This window comes from Saccostrea cucullata, unplaced genomic scaffold (genome assembly GCF_032062105.1).
Source record: "Saccostrea cucullata isolate Sc308-1 unplaced genomic scaffold, CSIRO_AGI_Scuc_v1 ctg1078, whole genome shotgun sequence".
NCBI classification, from domain to species: domain Eukaryota; kingdom Metazoa; phylum Mollusca; class Bivalvia; order Ostreida; family Ostreidae; genus Saccostrea; species Saccostrea cuccullata.
Window position 1 is genome coordinate 228,902 of NW_026924913.1, and position 15,852 is coordinate 244,753.

The 15,852-nt window shown below is 35.1% G+C and overlaps 1 protein-coding gene and 1 pseudogene across 1 annotated transcript; one reads left to right on the top strand and one right to left on the bottom strand.

Moving 5' to 3' along the window:
• The first annotated feature begins 2,073 nt into the window (after positions 1-2,073).
• On the top strand, positions 2,074-9,661 carry LOC134267602 (uncharacterized; annotated as a pseudogene).
• A 2,188-nt stretch (positions 9,662-11,849) lies between these two features.
• On the bottom strand, positions 11,850-13,961 carry LOC134267603 (probable ATP-dependent DNA helicase RecS; the record flags this gene model as incomplete). Its single annotated transcript, XM_062749805.1, has 2 exons — positions 11,850-12,555; positions 13,794-13,961. Coding segments are annotated over 2 exons (874 nt in total), but the record flags the coding sequence as incomplete, so codon positions are not given.
• Positions 13,962-15,852: the final 1,891 nt, after the last annotated feature.

The window sequence follows — 15,852 nt, forward strand, 5'->3', positions numbered from 1 at the left end:
TTATCAATATTCAACATTTTTTTTTTATAAAGTGATGATCTTGGCAAAGAGGTTTTTAGTAAAACATTAGATCTCAAAACACTGGATGATGAGACCACAGATTACGTCCTGGCTCCCACTGAAGATTTACCAAAGTCAAAGTCAGATATCCTGAAAACCTACTGAATAGAACTGTCTGGCATTAAGGATTTATATATTGGAATTTTTTATGACATGTGTCCAATCTTGTCACAGGTAATGCACATGTAAAATATAAAAGCCCTATCTCTACTCAATCAAAAGTTATAAGGAAGTGAATCACTGATGACCCCGTATGGCAAAATAGCGAAGATTAAACTTTTCATAAAAGCAAATTGAATATATTGATATCCAAAGTAGGGCCATCTCACAAGAAATATGATTGTGAAATATGAAAGCCCTAGCACCACCTGTTCAAAAGTTATAGTCAAGGATAAGTTTTTGAAAGGTAGGTCAAACTCCAAGGTCAAAGTTGATCGTTTCTTAAGAAAGATCTTGCCAAAAGTATTACATAGGTGAAGTACGAAAGCTCTTGCCCGAACCGTTCAAAAGCTATGGACAAGATTAAAGTTTTTTCATAAGTACGGAAATCAACAAGGTCAAAGGTCAAAGTTATTGGTATCCAATGAAAGGTCTTGCTACAAAAATACATATGTTGAATTTGAAAGCCCTAGTATCAACCGTTCAAAAAGTTACGGCCAAAGTAAAAGTTTGGAATTTTTGCGTAAAAGTTGGTCAAACTCCGAGGTTAAATTTGATGGAAGGTCTTGCCACAAGTATTTCGTATGTGAAATATGAAAGTTTCTACTGTTCAAAAATTATGGCCAAAGTAAAAGTTTGGAAGTTTTTGTAAAATGGGTCAAACTCCACGGACAAGGTCAGATTTGGTGGTACCCGAAGAAAGGTCTTGTCACAAGGAATACACATGTGAAATATGAAAGTCATAGCTCTACTAAATCAAAAGTTATGAGCAAGGTTAAAGTTTTTTGTGACGGACAGACGAATGAGATTTAATGTCCCCTCGCTTTTCCGAAAGCGGAAGACAACTTGGCTTTTCCCCAGAAAGTCAGGTTGTGAATTCCATTCCTTGACGCATAATATTTGAATAAATAATATTTAAGTGCACGTTTTAATTCATATAACATGTGATGTACACTTTATTAATTTGCATTTTAGCCTTGTTATTTTCCACATGTAAGATTTTCGTTCAATGCATTAAATAAACACAATTCTGACCTTATTTATGGACGCCGCCATGTTTTGATCATGTTACTTGTCGCTATCAGTGCTGACGACGATTTTTTATGCATATTAACGTGTCATATTCATTACGCCAATTCTGTCGCAATTTCATATTGGGAACAGAATGGATCAGAAGAATTATAAATATAATAGTTAAATGTACTTAATTCACATTTTGTTTATTTTAATTATCGGCTGCAGCAGTCGATGTAATTGTTGTTGTGTTAGAAAATGCACATGGAGAAATGAGAAATTATTTATTTAGTTCAGTAAATATACTTCTAATGATGACGTATAACATCATAGTAATTTTTTTTTTTAAAAAACTTACTTTAAATAAAGTATTAATTGTTGTTATGATTGTCAATTTCATAATAATTTCTCAAATAGGTAACGGTTAATTTATGGTTCTGTAAAAAAGAGTTTACTATAGGTACTCCCCAGCAAGTCCGAAAAATCTGATGTTTTCCTGGCTTTTTTACGATTTGTATATTTTACATGCCAGGAAAACGTCAGAACCGGCGCCATTACGAAAACTGGAAAATCGCCGCCTCCAACTGGAGACGGCGTTATCGGCTCGCTCGGTTTTTAATGCTTGACAGTCAAGTTGTCTGTTTAACTTACAATAAATCAATAAAACAGTTATTCTTGTACTCACTTATTTCACTTTAAATAAAATATCACATCAAATTTGTATTATAGAAGTAGACGAAATATAGTCAACCGTATTTTCACTGTCATTTGAGCGAACGAGTCACGTGACTCAATTCTCGCCGGAAGTCGAGGGAATTCCTCCAGTGACAGAAGAGCGCCATGGATGAATGTTGTGAATGTTGGGGAGAACAGTTCTCCAGGAAAACGAAAGGTTTTCAGAGAACATCCATTCATGCAAAAACCAAACAAGAGGCCCATGGGCCACATCGCTCACCTGAGAATCTTTGACCATTACCAGATTTCCCCCTTGTAATACATATTGTGACCCCACCTTACCCCAATGATCATAATTTAAACAATTTGAAATCTACACTACCTCAGGATGCTTCCACATAAGTTTCAGCTTTTCTGGCCAAGTGGTTCTTGAGAAGAAGATTTTTAAAGAATTTTCCTATATATTTCTATGTAAAACTTTGATTCCCCATTGTGACCCCGCTCTACCTCCGGGGGTCATGATTTGAACAATTTAGAATCTACACTACCCCAGGGTGCTTCCACATAAGTTTCAGCTTTTCTGGCCCAGTGGTTCATGAGAAGAAGATTTTCATAGATTTTTCCTATATATTTCTATGTAAAACAATGATTCCCCATTGTGGCCCCACCCTACCCCCGAGGGTCATGGTTTGAACAATTTAGAATATACACCACCCCAGGGTGCTTCCACATAAGTTTCAGCTTTTCTGGCCCAGTGGTTCATGAGAAGATTTTCAAAGATTTTTCCTATATATTTCTATGTAAAACATTGATTCCCCATTGTGGCCCCGCCCTACCCCTGGGGGTCATGATTTGAACAAATTAGAATCTACACTACCCCAAGGTGCTTCCACATAAGTTTCAGCTTTTCTGGTCCAGTGGTTCATGACAAGAAGATTTTCAAAGATTTTTCCAATATATTTCCATGTAAAACATTGATTCCCCATTGTGGCCCCGCCCTACCCCCGGGGGTCATGATTTGAACAATTTGGAATCTACACTACCCCAGGGTGCTTCCACATAAGTTTCATCTTTTCTAAGTCCAGTGGTTCTTTAGAAGAAGATTTTTAAAGATTTTTTCTATATATTTCTATGTAAAACTTTGATTCCCCATTGTGGCCCCGCCCAACCCCAGGGGGTCATGATTTGAACAATTTAGAATTTACACTACCCCAGGGTGCTTCCACATAAGCTTCAGCTTTATTGGCCCAGTGGTTCTTGAGAAGAAGATTTTTTAATAACCCCACCCTATTTTTGTCTTTTCTTGATTATCTCCCCTTGTGAGGGGACTTGGCCCTTCATCTTAGTAATTAAAATTTTCCTTTACCAAAGGATGCTTTATACCAAGTTTGGTCAAAATTGGCCCAGTGGTTAACGAGAAGAAGTCGAAAATGTGAAAAGTTTACAGACGGACGGACAGACAGACGGACGGACGGACGACGGACAAAATGTGATCAGAAAAGCTCACTGGAGCCTTCGGCTCAGGTGAGCTAAAAAGGTGTTAGGTAATATAAATAGAATACATTGAATCATCTGCAAGATACTTTCACTGAAAATCGATTGATATTAGTGATTATATAGTCCGAAAAATCGGACGTTTTCTACATACATGGGTATTTAAACCTATGGAAATCGGTTTTATTCACCTATTATTTTGAATGATGAAATGCACACAATTGATATTTTGAACCTTAAGCAAGTGATAAAGACAAACGTGATTTTTTACAAATGAATTAATACAGAATGCATTTAATACATTAACAGGTATGGTACAATCACTAGATTTAGCTACGTAGCTTGATTTACCTACATAGCTTTATTTACTTATCTGAGGTAGCTTTACTTAGCTACCACATCAATTTATTTCTATAAAAAAATGGATTTTTCTCAGGGAGTGCAGAAAATATCATTTATGATGCAGTGATCATTTTCAACTTTGAACTCATCTTAAAACAACACATGAAAAAATCCCTCTTGGAAAAATGTATTTTTCTGCGCAATTGCAAACAAAGTTCTGAAAGTTTTGGGGCTATGCATGACAGTTAGAACAGTTACTTCTTGAATGAAATGACAAAGAAGCCCAGTTCCGGTTAACACGAATATAATAGGTCGGTAATTATTCAGCACAATGTGAAGTATTGTAGGTACCTACCTACGTAGGTAGTGATTGTACTGGACCTGACTAACTGGTAATACAATCTCAAGAATTTTAATAACTATGTAGCTTTAACAGCTTGTTCACAGACCTGCAGACTGAGTAATGATTTTTTTCATACATTTGTTTTTATTAAACAGGGACATTTCAAAATTCATTTTTATTTAGTTTAATAGTTATCAACCCTATTTGTGTGTCAATTTATGATAACGTTCACCCTATCTCTTCTTACATGAAAAAGCCAGGAAAACGTCGGATTTTTCGGAATAATAGAAATCAAATTTTAGTTGTATAATAAGGAGAACAAAAAAAGTACAATTTTTTTTTTAATCCTTGCTATTTTTTTTTAACATTGATTCAGAAGTGATCTTTTCTTTATTCCAAAATAAACAAAATAAGAAATTTTAATTTTACAGTGTAGCTGGTGTCTTGAAAGACCATTTTCAAGTAACCGTAAGTCCTGGAAGAAATACATTCCTGTGCTATCAGTGCACAAACCTTCTATCATCTCTCCTTGAGAAGAAGCAGGCCTACGCAGAGGCGGAGGAAAAGCTGAGGAAGGTGAGGGTGCCAGGGACGTACATAAGTAGAAAGATCTCTACCCCTGTGTCAGCTAAGAAAGTCGTTAAGAGACAGAGGGTGTCTCCAAAGATGGTGTCTCCAAAGAAGGTGCTTTTTTCACCACAGAAGATTCCCCATAAATCTTCTGCAGAGACGGTAATTTTAATTGATTTTAAAAGAAAAAAAAATGCATGAAAATGACAGATACAAAATTGAGAGCAACTGGTAAAGCAGACTAAATGTACTTGAGCCATGAAATTCTACCTCTTCATCTGTATATATATACATATATATATATATATATATATATGTATAAACATGTGTACATGATATTGGAAAAAGGTCCTAGACATAAGAAAGATCATATAGTTGACTTCGTAATAAATATCACTTCAAATTTTTTTCTTCTTTTGTTTTGCTCACAAACAGATTTCAGTAACAGTTAATAACACCCCTACTGGAAGAGTAGTGGTTTCTTTGTCAATAGGAAAATACAGGAGTGGATTCAGAAGTTTATTCAAGCATAGTAAAGCTGCGAGAAAGGCTGCATTTTCTCTGTTGTGTGACACGCCACGGTACGGAATGAGGTGATGACCTGTTCAAAGAAGCTGTGTAGATCCCAGCCTAGTTCATTACAGGTAAACTTTAACTAGTGATTTCAAAATATCAATGTTAACTAACAATTATTCTTGACATTTTTAGCTCTACTGGTCAGAGACCAGAAGAGCTTATGGGATAGTAATGCGTCCGGCGTCCGTCCATCTGTCTGTCTGTCCGTCTGTAAACAATTTTTCAAAATGCTACTCCTCGTACAGTTTTGGTCTGATTTCAATATAACTTGGCACACAAGTAGACTACACTAAGATACATAATTCTGTGTTTCAGTTTTTGATTTGGATGAACGGTGTTGCCGTTGTTACTGAAAATAGAAATTTTTGTGAAAATCATTCAAAATGCTACTCCTCCTACAGCTTTGGTCAATATGATGTGAATATAACTTGACACACAAGTAGACTACACTAGGATACATAATTCTGTGTATCGGTTTTTGATTTGGATGAACGGTGTTGCCGTTGTTACTATAAATAGAATAATTTGTGAAAATCATTCAAAATGCTACTTCTCCTACAGTTTAAATCAGATTTCAATATAACTTGGCACACAAGTAGACTACACAAAGATATATAATTCTATTTATCGGTTTTTGATTTCGATGAAGGGTGTTGCCGTTACTAAAAATAGAAATTTTTGTGAAAATCATTCAAAATGCTACTCCTCCTACAGTTTAAATCTGATTTCAATATAACTTGGCACACAAGTAGACTACACCAAGATACATAATTCTATATATCGGTTTTTGTTTTCGATGAACGGTGTTGCCATAGTTACTAAAAATAGAATTTTAGTTACTAAAAATAGAATTTTAAAAAAATACTTTCAAAATGCTACTCCACCTACAGTTTTGGTCTAATTTTATTATAACTTGGCACACAAGTAGACTACACCAAGATACATAATTCTCAAAGAACGGTGTTGCCGTTGTTACTAAAAATAGAAATTTCTGTGATAAACATTCAAAATGCTACTCCTCCTACAGTTTTGGTCTGATTTCAATATAACTTGGTACACAAGTAGACTACACTATGATACATAATTCTATTATCGGTTTTTGATTTCGATGAAGGGTGTTGCCGTTACTAAAAATAGAAATTTTTGTGAAAATCATTCAAAATGCTACTCCTCCTACAGTTTAAATCTGATTTCAATATAACTTGGCACACAAGTAGACTACACTAAGATACATAATTCTGTGTATCGGTTTTTGTCATTATTCTATTTATTGCTTTTGTAAAGTTTTATATCCCAACTGCTACTTTTCTCTTTCTTTATTATAAGTACAAACCAGTAGAGCTTCAGTCTCGACAGAGACTTCTGGTTTATTTCCATATTTGTATTGATTATAGAACATTTGTTTGTGGTTTTTTTTCTTGCATACACACCCCTGCTAATGTGTTCGGAACCTTTTATTTTTCGGTGTTCTGCAAATTATAATACCCGATGAGTTCAGAGCAGCTCTGGCAGTAGGCTCTGGCGAGAGTTAGCGAGACTACAGTGAGATAGGGTAAATTATTCACGGAAATGTGGCTAGGAAGTGACTAACACGTGGAGACATGGTAAACAGAAAAGTTATGTTGCGTTTTAGATTTCACCACCCTATAATATCATTCTCTAGAAATGAACTTCAATTGATCTCTCTTGAATTCATTAAAATTTAATTTATAAGTATTCTCTATGATACAATTATCTGCTGTAATGAAATAAAAAATTTCTTTTTGGACAAATATTTTGCATGGAAACCGGGACTATATTTTGTGGCGTCAGATTAGCAAAGGATGCACCAATGTGACTTTAGCTGACAAATCAGCTGAATGAGAACTGCATTGTAGGTTACTACGAATAATCCAGGAATTTTACGGTTTATAAATTCCTTTATTCTACTATCGGTGAATACAATTGTCAGGTGGATTCCCTGGCCAGCACACGTGATCACGAGTGCAGTCATGTAAAAATTTTGTCCATTTAAATGCATACGAGAAGCTGCTCATCTTCCGTACCCTTGAAGTGCTGGTGTTCTGAACTTGACACTAACTAGTATACATTTTACTAATATTTCTTTTTCTAGTTTACAACAAATTAAAATATCTTTCATAGTTTCGAATGTTTGCATTTTGTTCATAAGAACATTTTTTCTTATTTTGCACTCCATTGACATGATCATACAATATTCAATCAACAATAAAATTTATTGGTCAGTTGCTAGTGGTATAAGATCCTCTGTGCGCATTGATAGCAATAGCCATATAAGGAAAAAAAAAGTTTTGTCAGTGTAGATGATATTACACATTTTTACCAGCGTATCGGTCGCTAGCGAGCTGTAATTTTTGCAGTAAAATACGGTTAGATATTTTAATTGTTACCGTATTTAACCCGCCCCCCCCCTTTTTAGCCATCCATTTCTGTTGAAAATCATGAAAGTCTTTCAGAAAGGTCTGGAAACACATTTTTCACAGGACATGTTTTCAAAAGAAACAAACTGTAACAATTCCCTGTTTACTGCCAATTTTATTTATAAAACCGGTTCTACCTTATCGCCTTCGAATAGGTAAAGCTAACCCACGTGTCTTGAATTTAAATCACAATAACATTAGTAGGGGTGTACAGATAATATGGGGATTTTTTTTCTGTTTTCTAAAGAGTACTGATACTTTTTGGGTAAAGTAAATATTATAATAATTTTTTACATTACTTTTATGATATTTTCTCTCAGAATGTGATGGGATTTTCTTGGGAGCAATATATGGATCAAATGAAAAGCATGTGCCCATCTCTGGTGGATATTGTCATCTCATCCCTAACTAGAAAGCGGTATCATAGCAGTGTGTCGAAAAAGCGAGGATCCACAACTGTATCCCTTGTCCCACTCGCAGGCACCATATTGAGCTTGATAATGCATAATAGAACAGGCAGAGGTGCTGTGATTCAGAAAATGAATTCGCCGTTCATGTGGCTGAGTGGTTGTAAGAGGAAGGTAGGCGGTTTCTAAGTACACATAATTTTTTTTATTGTCCCCCCTTTATGTAGGAAATTTGGAATTTTAATGTTCATCTACCTGTACGTCCATATGTCTGCGGGTTAGACTTGTGTTTCTAGACAATATGTATAAAAGACCTAAAGTTTTTTCACTAGAAAGTTGTATCATTACTCCTTATGGCTTAAAAAAATAGACTCCTACTGATATTTATAACTGTGTAGGTTTCTATTGTACAAATGTTTTTATTAAAGAAAGATAGTCTCAGTATTAATTTGAACTTGAGCTAAAATGACTCTCTCAGGCTGAATATTAAGCATGGCTCAAAGTCTGTATATGTATATCATTAGGTGTTTGTTTGCTTTTTTTTAAAAAAAGAAACAACTTATATTTTGCAGGTGTTTGATGCATTTAGCAAATTAGGATGGTGTCTTGGAATTTCAGCCACACGCGATTCCATTGATACCTTCAGACAGGAGTATGACAACAAGGTCCTTGACTGGAAGAACAGAATCACTGCTTTACAGATAGGTGTGTAATATTGTCAATCTACAATTCATATTGCATCTTGACAAGAATAATGAATATCAAGTAATTATGATAACATTTTGATAAAAAAAACATATTTTAATAAATATGTTTTATTATGCAGATCAGCAAGTTCCAGCTGTAGGTGTTAAAACAATGTTGGCACCTGAGATTGATGCACCCAGGAAATTGAGGATGATTGGGAGGATGAGGAGGAGGATATAGAGATGGACTTGTCAGATGTAGATTCCCTTTTATCTACAGTTATATGACACTCAAAGCACAGAATCAAGGTCCAATTCGTGTATGGCAGAATCACTTAGCAATAGTGATGAGAGCACAGGTGTAAAAAAAAAAAGACGTTAAAAGAAACTATAGCCTGAGACTTGAATCTGTAAAGAAATTTATTTGTATAAAATTTTTTTTGCTTTGCAAAACTTGCTTCTTATATGGTTTTCATATAACATGTTTCTTATCCTGACAAATTTGTTTTCACTTCAGATTCCAGTTTTATGATGCCCAATCAAAATGTCACGAAGTCATTTTTCTTTGACATAACTTTTGATAACGTTAACCAGAAGGTTGGGGTGCGACACCATGTAAGGGGAAAACAGAATAAAATGTTTAACATGGTTCAGGCTTTTGCAACTAGGGACAGAATACCCTTTTATGAACTCGTAACAAGTCCTACAGCTGATGACATCATGAAAATTCCCAAAACAGCCTATCTCCCTAGCGATAGTGATGAGAAGGACATGAAGTTAGAGCTTTCATACAGGGGCCAAAATTCTAGCTTCTATATGGAGTGTTTTGCTGAAAAAAAGTCTAGTCAGTGGAAAAAACCCTCATCCTTACATGAAAGAATCAAGTGTCAAAAATGAAAAGGTTTTCCAATATAATTTATACAGAAAAGGTGTGTTCACACCAAAATTAGCAGAACAATACAATGACAAAATTAAAAAAAAAAAAAAATCTTTTGAATTTGATATTTTAGGTTCCATTGGGGATTCTCCAGTTTGATGGACCAAACAGCCGAAATGATTCAGATACTTGACAATTAAGAAATATGCTCCACAAGATAAAAATGGGAGACCTTTACCATTTGTCCTGTACTGTATGGATTTAGCTGTGAGCGGGCTATGGAGTCAAAGAGCCCGCATTAATGGAGGGGATCAATGGGGAGATTAGAGATGTTTGAACCTGCCATTCAAGAATGGCACGGAGATTAATGTTCATGCAGGAAAACCATAAATTTTTTAATCATTTATGTTTGATCTTTTATTTTGAGAAATTTATTTTTAAAACATCAGTATTTTAAAGAAGACATACATATATAAAATCTCAAAAATATTGTATTTTAGGTGTAAGATTTCAGTAATTGAGTTCCATTTACACTGATCAGGATTTCTCATTTTTAGGAAACATATGACGAATTGTTTAAGTTTTAGAGCCATCGTGAGAAGGGGAAAATTGTCAACATCAAAAAGATTTACCATAAAGGAGTGTCAGGAAACATCATGGAGTGTTTTAATAACGCGGCTGAGCTCCTCCACTTTGCTACCAAAATTTTACAGTAGAGCAGTATAACCTCCTGGGTGTTCATTCAGTTGATGCATCCCTGAAGAACTACCAAGTACTAGTAAGGAAGATTTCCTGTTGTCTTTTGGGAGCTGACATTGTAAACATGGTTTATGAGAAAACCCAACACGAAGGAGAAACTTGCCAGTGAACCAAGTAAAAGGGTTCCAAAACTGCTCCTGTAAAACAGACATTGGAGGGGGGAGCATTTTGTTCCTACACCAAGTGTAGAAATGGGCAATGGTTCCACATTTACTGTCTTGGATGTTGAAGAAGATGTCCCTAAGGTAGTTATTTCATCCTTTTAAGTTCAGTAACCCCATGTACTTTAAAAACATGTTATTTTAAAAGGTATTGTCAACATATACACCCCTTCATGACAGATCAAGTATTTTATATTATATTTCAAAATTTGTACATTTGTGCTTGTTGTGTTGTTTTAAAAGATGTAATGTTGGTAGATACAAGTATAGGTACTATTTTCATTGTACATTATGCACAGGAGACTGGTTTTGTTCTGAGGACTGTAGGAGATTGAAAATTCAAGAAAAAACAAAGTTCTGTTTCAGACAGATTCAGAGATCTGAAGAAGGAATACGCTCACAGATTCTCTAGAGAGGACTGAATGATCTTGCAAGGGCTGATGCTGTATCAGAAAACGATGGTCTGAGGATATCCGGCATTGGAAGTTTGATTTAAAGGAATTCTATGAGAAACACCATCCGAAATATTTTGAATGCCCATGTCTTCTATCCAATGTTGGGGTGCCGTTTTGAGAGGTTTCGACACCAGGATCTGGAACCGAACAGTCAATATAGAGGTGGCAAAACAACATTTCCCCAAAGGGCTTTTTAATAGTTCCCCAAAAATACAAAGAAAAAAAGAGATGCTGGGGGTCCTTTCCCATGCCACAATTGCAAGACATAGTCAAATGCTTGGAATGGTTCAAAATTTATTTTTAACAGAAAATTGAATAAATCACTGTATTTTTTTTTTATACATGTAACTGTTTTTGCAGCATTGTTAATTTACATGCACAGTATTATAACGAAAAAATAGAAAATTGGGAATGAATGTTGTTTATTATTACAGGAAAAGTTCTCTCAAAAATGTATCAGGATGCAATAGTCTGCTCATCAGTTCACTCCTACACCAGGAGGAGCTCAACCCTATGACTGGGAGACGTTCTAAAGTTGGGAGTTGCTGGCACCTATCTCTCTTTTTTAGGAGGAAAAAGGAAGTCATTCAAAAATTTTGAATCCTTTCCAAATTTTTTTGTTTCTCGTTCCAAGGGTATGAGGGACAGAATCCAAAGACTAAGAAAGAAAATGGCTAACAACAGACGACTGCACATGATGACTATTTAGTAAGAAAGAACATAATTCATTTTTTAAAAGAACATTTAAAATGGGATTCTGAAATTACTTTTTACAGAAGAAGAAATTTTGTCAGAAAATTTTGTTTTGTTACTTTTCTGGGGGGAACATTTCCTCAACAATTTGTGCAACATTTGCACAAGTTACAACAACACATACCAATACTTTTACAAAAAGTACAAGTTTTGTTTGCATCACTGACTGTATGACTATCAATGTTCTCTAACTTGAAGGGTTCCAGGCAGTGTGTCCGGTAACATCCCTTAGTGGTGGCCAACTCCCTTAAATGTTGCCTTGCCTCACAGGAACATTTTCTGTGGTTGCTTTTCCGGCACTTCTGGCAGGGTAAGGAGATGCTTCTTGGAAAAGCATAACAGATGGCAAGACTATCTCTGCCATCACGCCCACATCTACCTATTTCCTGCCACATCTGCATCATGGATGGTGGCAGACCCCAAAGCACACACAAGGCGATGTCTGGAATGTCCATGCCCATTCCGCAGGCGACTGTTGCAATCAATACCCTGACAGTACAACCTGGCCTGCAAAAGGATTCCATTATCCTCCCTTTAGACTCTACATCAGTGCTGGCATGATACATTTCTACCAGTCGGTTTTCTAAGCAAACACCCCCACTGTATGCATTTTTGCACAGAGTAGAATGTAGCCATATGTATATCCCCTCACAAGCTGATATAGAGTTAACATAGATTATTATTTTCTTGCAAAGTATACCATATTTTTCAACTGCATCTTGTACCCACTGAAGCTCCTCTTCATAATTTTCAGTAGAGATGCAAATGTCAATCAATATGTTGGGTCTGGAATAAGTTTATTAAAAAAAATAAGACCATGACTGATGCACAGTATTCTCAGTTGTTTTTGTTTAAAACCATGTACTGTAAATACCAATTTTTGTAGGGGTTTAAGGACATTGGCAACGTTTCTGGCTTTCGTATAGAATTTTTTAAGATTTTTTGAACAGGTTTAATGGTACCAAACATGTTTAATTCAGGTCCTTTTTACCCATCAAGCCAGCCTTCCTTTATAGATTTTGTCAAATCAATGTTTTTACAATTTTCAGTGCATTTCTTATGTAAAATGTTGATAAAATGGGCCTATATTATTTTTAACCATACGCTTTCTCCAAAACCCATTTATTTCATAAGGTTTATACATAAAATACATTGTTGAAAATTGATTTCCGATGATACTTTGGCTGAAAATGCAAATATTGAAACAAAACACAGAAATACCAGCACTGTTTTTTAATTTTGAGTTACTTCCCTTAACATCTAATCAATATTCATAATGATAAAAGAGACTGGTTGTTTGTTTCTATTCTATTATTTACTTTATTGGAAACAAACTGTCATAAAGCATTTTTGCAAGGATTTTTAGTAAGTTTTAATGGTGTCTCGTTCACATAACCTATAGAATCGTTCTCATCTGGTCTCTCTAGCTATCACCACTTTCAGCATAATTATTTCACAACTTTGCACTTCCCAACATTCATGTACCTATTCTTAATGACGACCTGTTGACTGTCTGCCCCCTCAGCACAATGTAAACAAACCCATCGCTGCTTTTCTTTTATTACTGTAGAGTTGAATGTATCGGATAAAAAAACACATGTGCTTTTGTTTACCTCTCAGTCTGTAACATATGCTTTATTTGTTTTCAGCGCCTAGAGAATTCCATACGGGAGATCACTCTCAATGACTTTTGATAAGTGAAAAAACCTATGATTGAACCTTTTTTCTCCGGAAACTCTGCGTTGCCAATGACCTTAATTTTCGTTGTTTTCAAGGTATGATACCCAGGAATTTATGTCCACCACATAAAGCAATTTTTCACAGATAATATCACTGAACAATTCTTCAACCACTATATCAAATTCCCATGAACTAATATATTTTCCTCAAACCATAAAAATTTGACCCCTCCGAAATATGTGAATTTCAGTAATGTATGTATATCTTGTATCTTGTGTGTGATGAAAATTTATAATATGTATGTATCATGTCTTAGCAAAATGTATGGTTGATGAAAATTATACCTGTCAGGCAAAGTAGCAATTACTACAGTGTTACTGGAAAGCCCAAGTACATTGTCAATGTCTTTCTTAATTTCTTTTGTGACTGTGGCAGATAATGCCAGAACTGGAGCCTCAATAATGCTTTGAAGTAAACCAATCTTGCAATAATCCTCTCTGAAGTCCAATCCCCTGAATTTTAAATTTACTATTTACATCTAAATATCTTTGAAATTCATTGCAGAAGTTTTAAAGTACAACAATAAACTGAACAGATCCTACAATGATTCTCATTGCAATATGATAACAAGTTTGGCTTTCCAGAAAGCCTGAAATGTCATCTCTTTGGTATCAATAATGTCATAATGTCAATAAGAAATAAAACAGAAAGAGAAATATTTTAATGCAATGAATATATAGATTATTACACCTGAAGTTCCCAAATGACTTATTCAGCAAACTCCACAGTAAAGTACGCAGTTTCTTTTAGCCGCAGTACATATATGGAAAGCATGGACGTCTGCCAGAGCACCCAAGGCGATTTTTGGTGAAATTTCATTCTAGCGGTCTTTGTGCTTCTGGGTGTTTACAATTTACTTAAATTCAAATACTTTCCTTGAACTATATTTTCTTAACACAATACGGAATTATCAACAATAATTATCCTTCATTTAAAAGCAGCTAATCATTAAAGTTTGACAGGAATTAATTTAATAAATCCAATTACAGACTAAAAAAATAACATAAAATTAGCGTTGACCACTCTTCATACATTTTTTTGCAGAATCTAATTGTAAGCTTGTTCTTTTGTGCGAGAACCAGTTTTTCCCTTCGCGTCAACAAATCTATATATAGAAATCACGTCATTGTCAATTCTCCTTGTGTGGCTTACCAATTTAATAAGGCATAGTATTGAGGATCAATACATACATGTATACGACACACCGAAACTATAGATATTTATGAGCATCGTACTTCTTTTCTAAATTTTCCTTGGCTTTCAAATAGGCCTAAACCGAAAGTAGATAGCACACTCCTAAGCTAGTTCTTCTAAAAGAAAACCAGTTTACAGGCTACTTGGAACTCTGTAAAACATCGAGGACTCCCGAAAGATTAATGGAGGCTTACGCTAGGACTTCACTTCCGGCATACAATCTTAATATGTCATCTCCCGAGGGAGATGACAAATAGGTTGAAGTAGATTTTTTTTATTAAGCTCTTCTAAGCTTAAGGCTCAAGTTAGCTTTCTAATGGAAATTTGTCTGCTGCTTCCCAGTTAATATCAGACACTAGCTCACGAGTATCACACAATGTTTCAAGTAATTTACTTTTTATTTATTTATTTTTTTTACAGTTTTGGATGGTGTGTTAGATGCGGTATTTACCATTCAGATATGCAGTGGGCTTCATCATAAGCAACCATGCAGATATTTTGTCTCACATCCAAAATAATGGATCGCCACTGCTTTGACAAAACAGCCTCTGGGGTGGCCAGAACCACTACACTTTTACCTTACACTTTTACCTTCTTTAACCTCTACATATGATAAAAATGTGCCTTAAAGTATGGTTTTAATATTTGGGATTTATTAACTCACTTGCGATTGAAAACCATGATTATTTATTGTATAGAGAGCTTATACATGTATTAATATGATTATATTACCATGAATAGATCATTTGCATTTGATAGTTAAGTTTTGTTTATTAATTGTAGAAAGAATTGATGAAAGTCTGGTTGAGTCTATAATATTCATATACATACATATTTAAGTACAAATTAATCATGTGAATATTCATGAATAGAGGCAATAATTTGATTCTGAAGGGGGATGGGGATGCGGATTATAAAGAAAAAAACAAACAAACAGCTCTTGGTTCTTGGAAATATTCTGACCATAGGGCATAGGCACCAGAAGCAAATTGAGAGTGTGTTGGGGTGGGGTGGTGTTTAAGCCCCCCCCCCCCAACCGTGGGAACAGCCCCCATTGTCAATGTAACAGTACTTACTGCAAAAAAGTGGGGGGGGCGGTGCTTTCCCTTCACTGGAACATCAAATATTAAAAATTTTTTATAAGTCTTG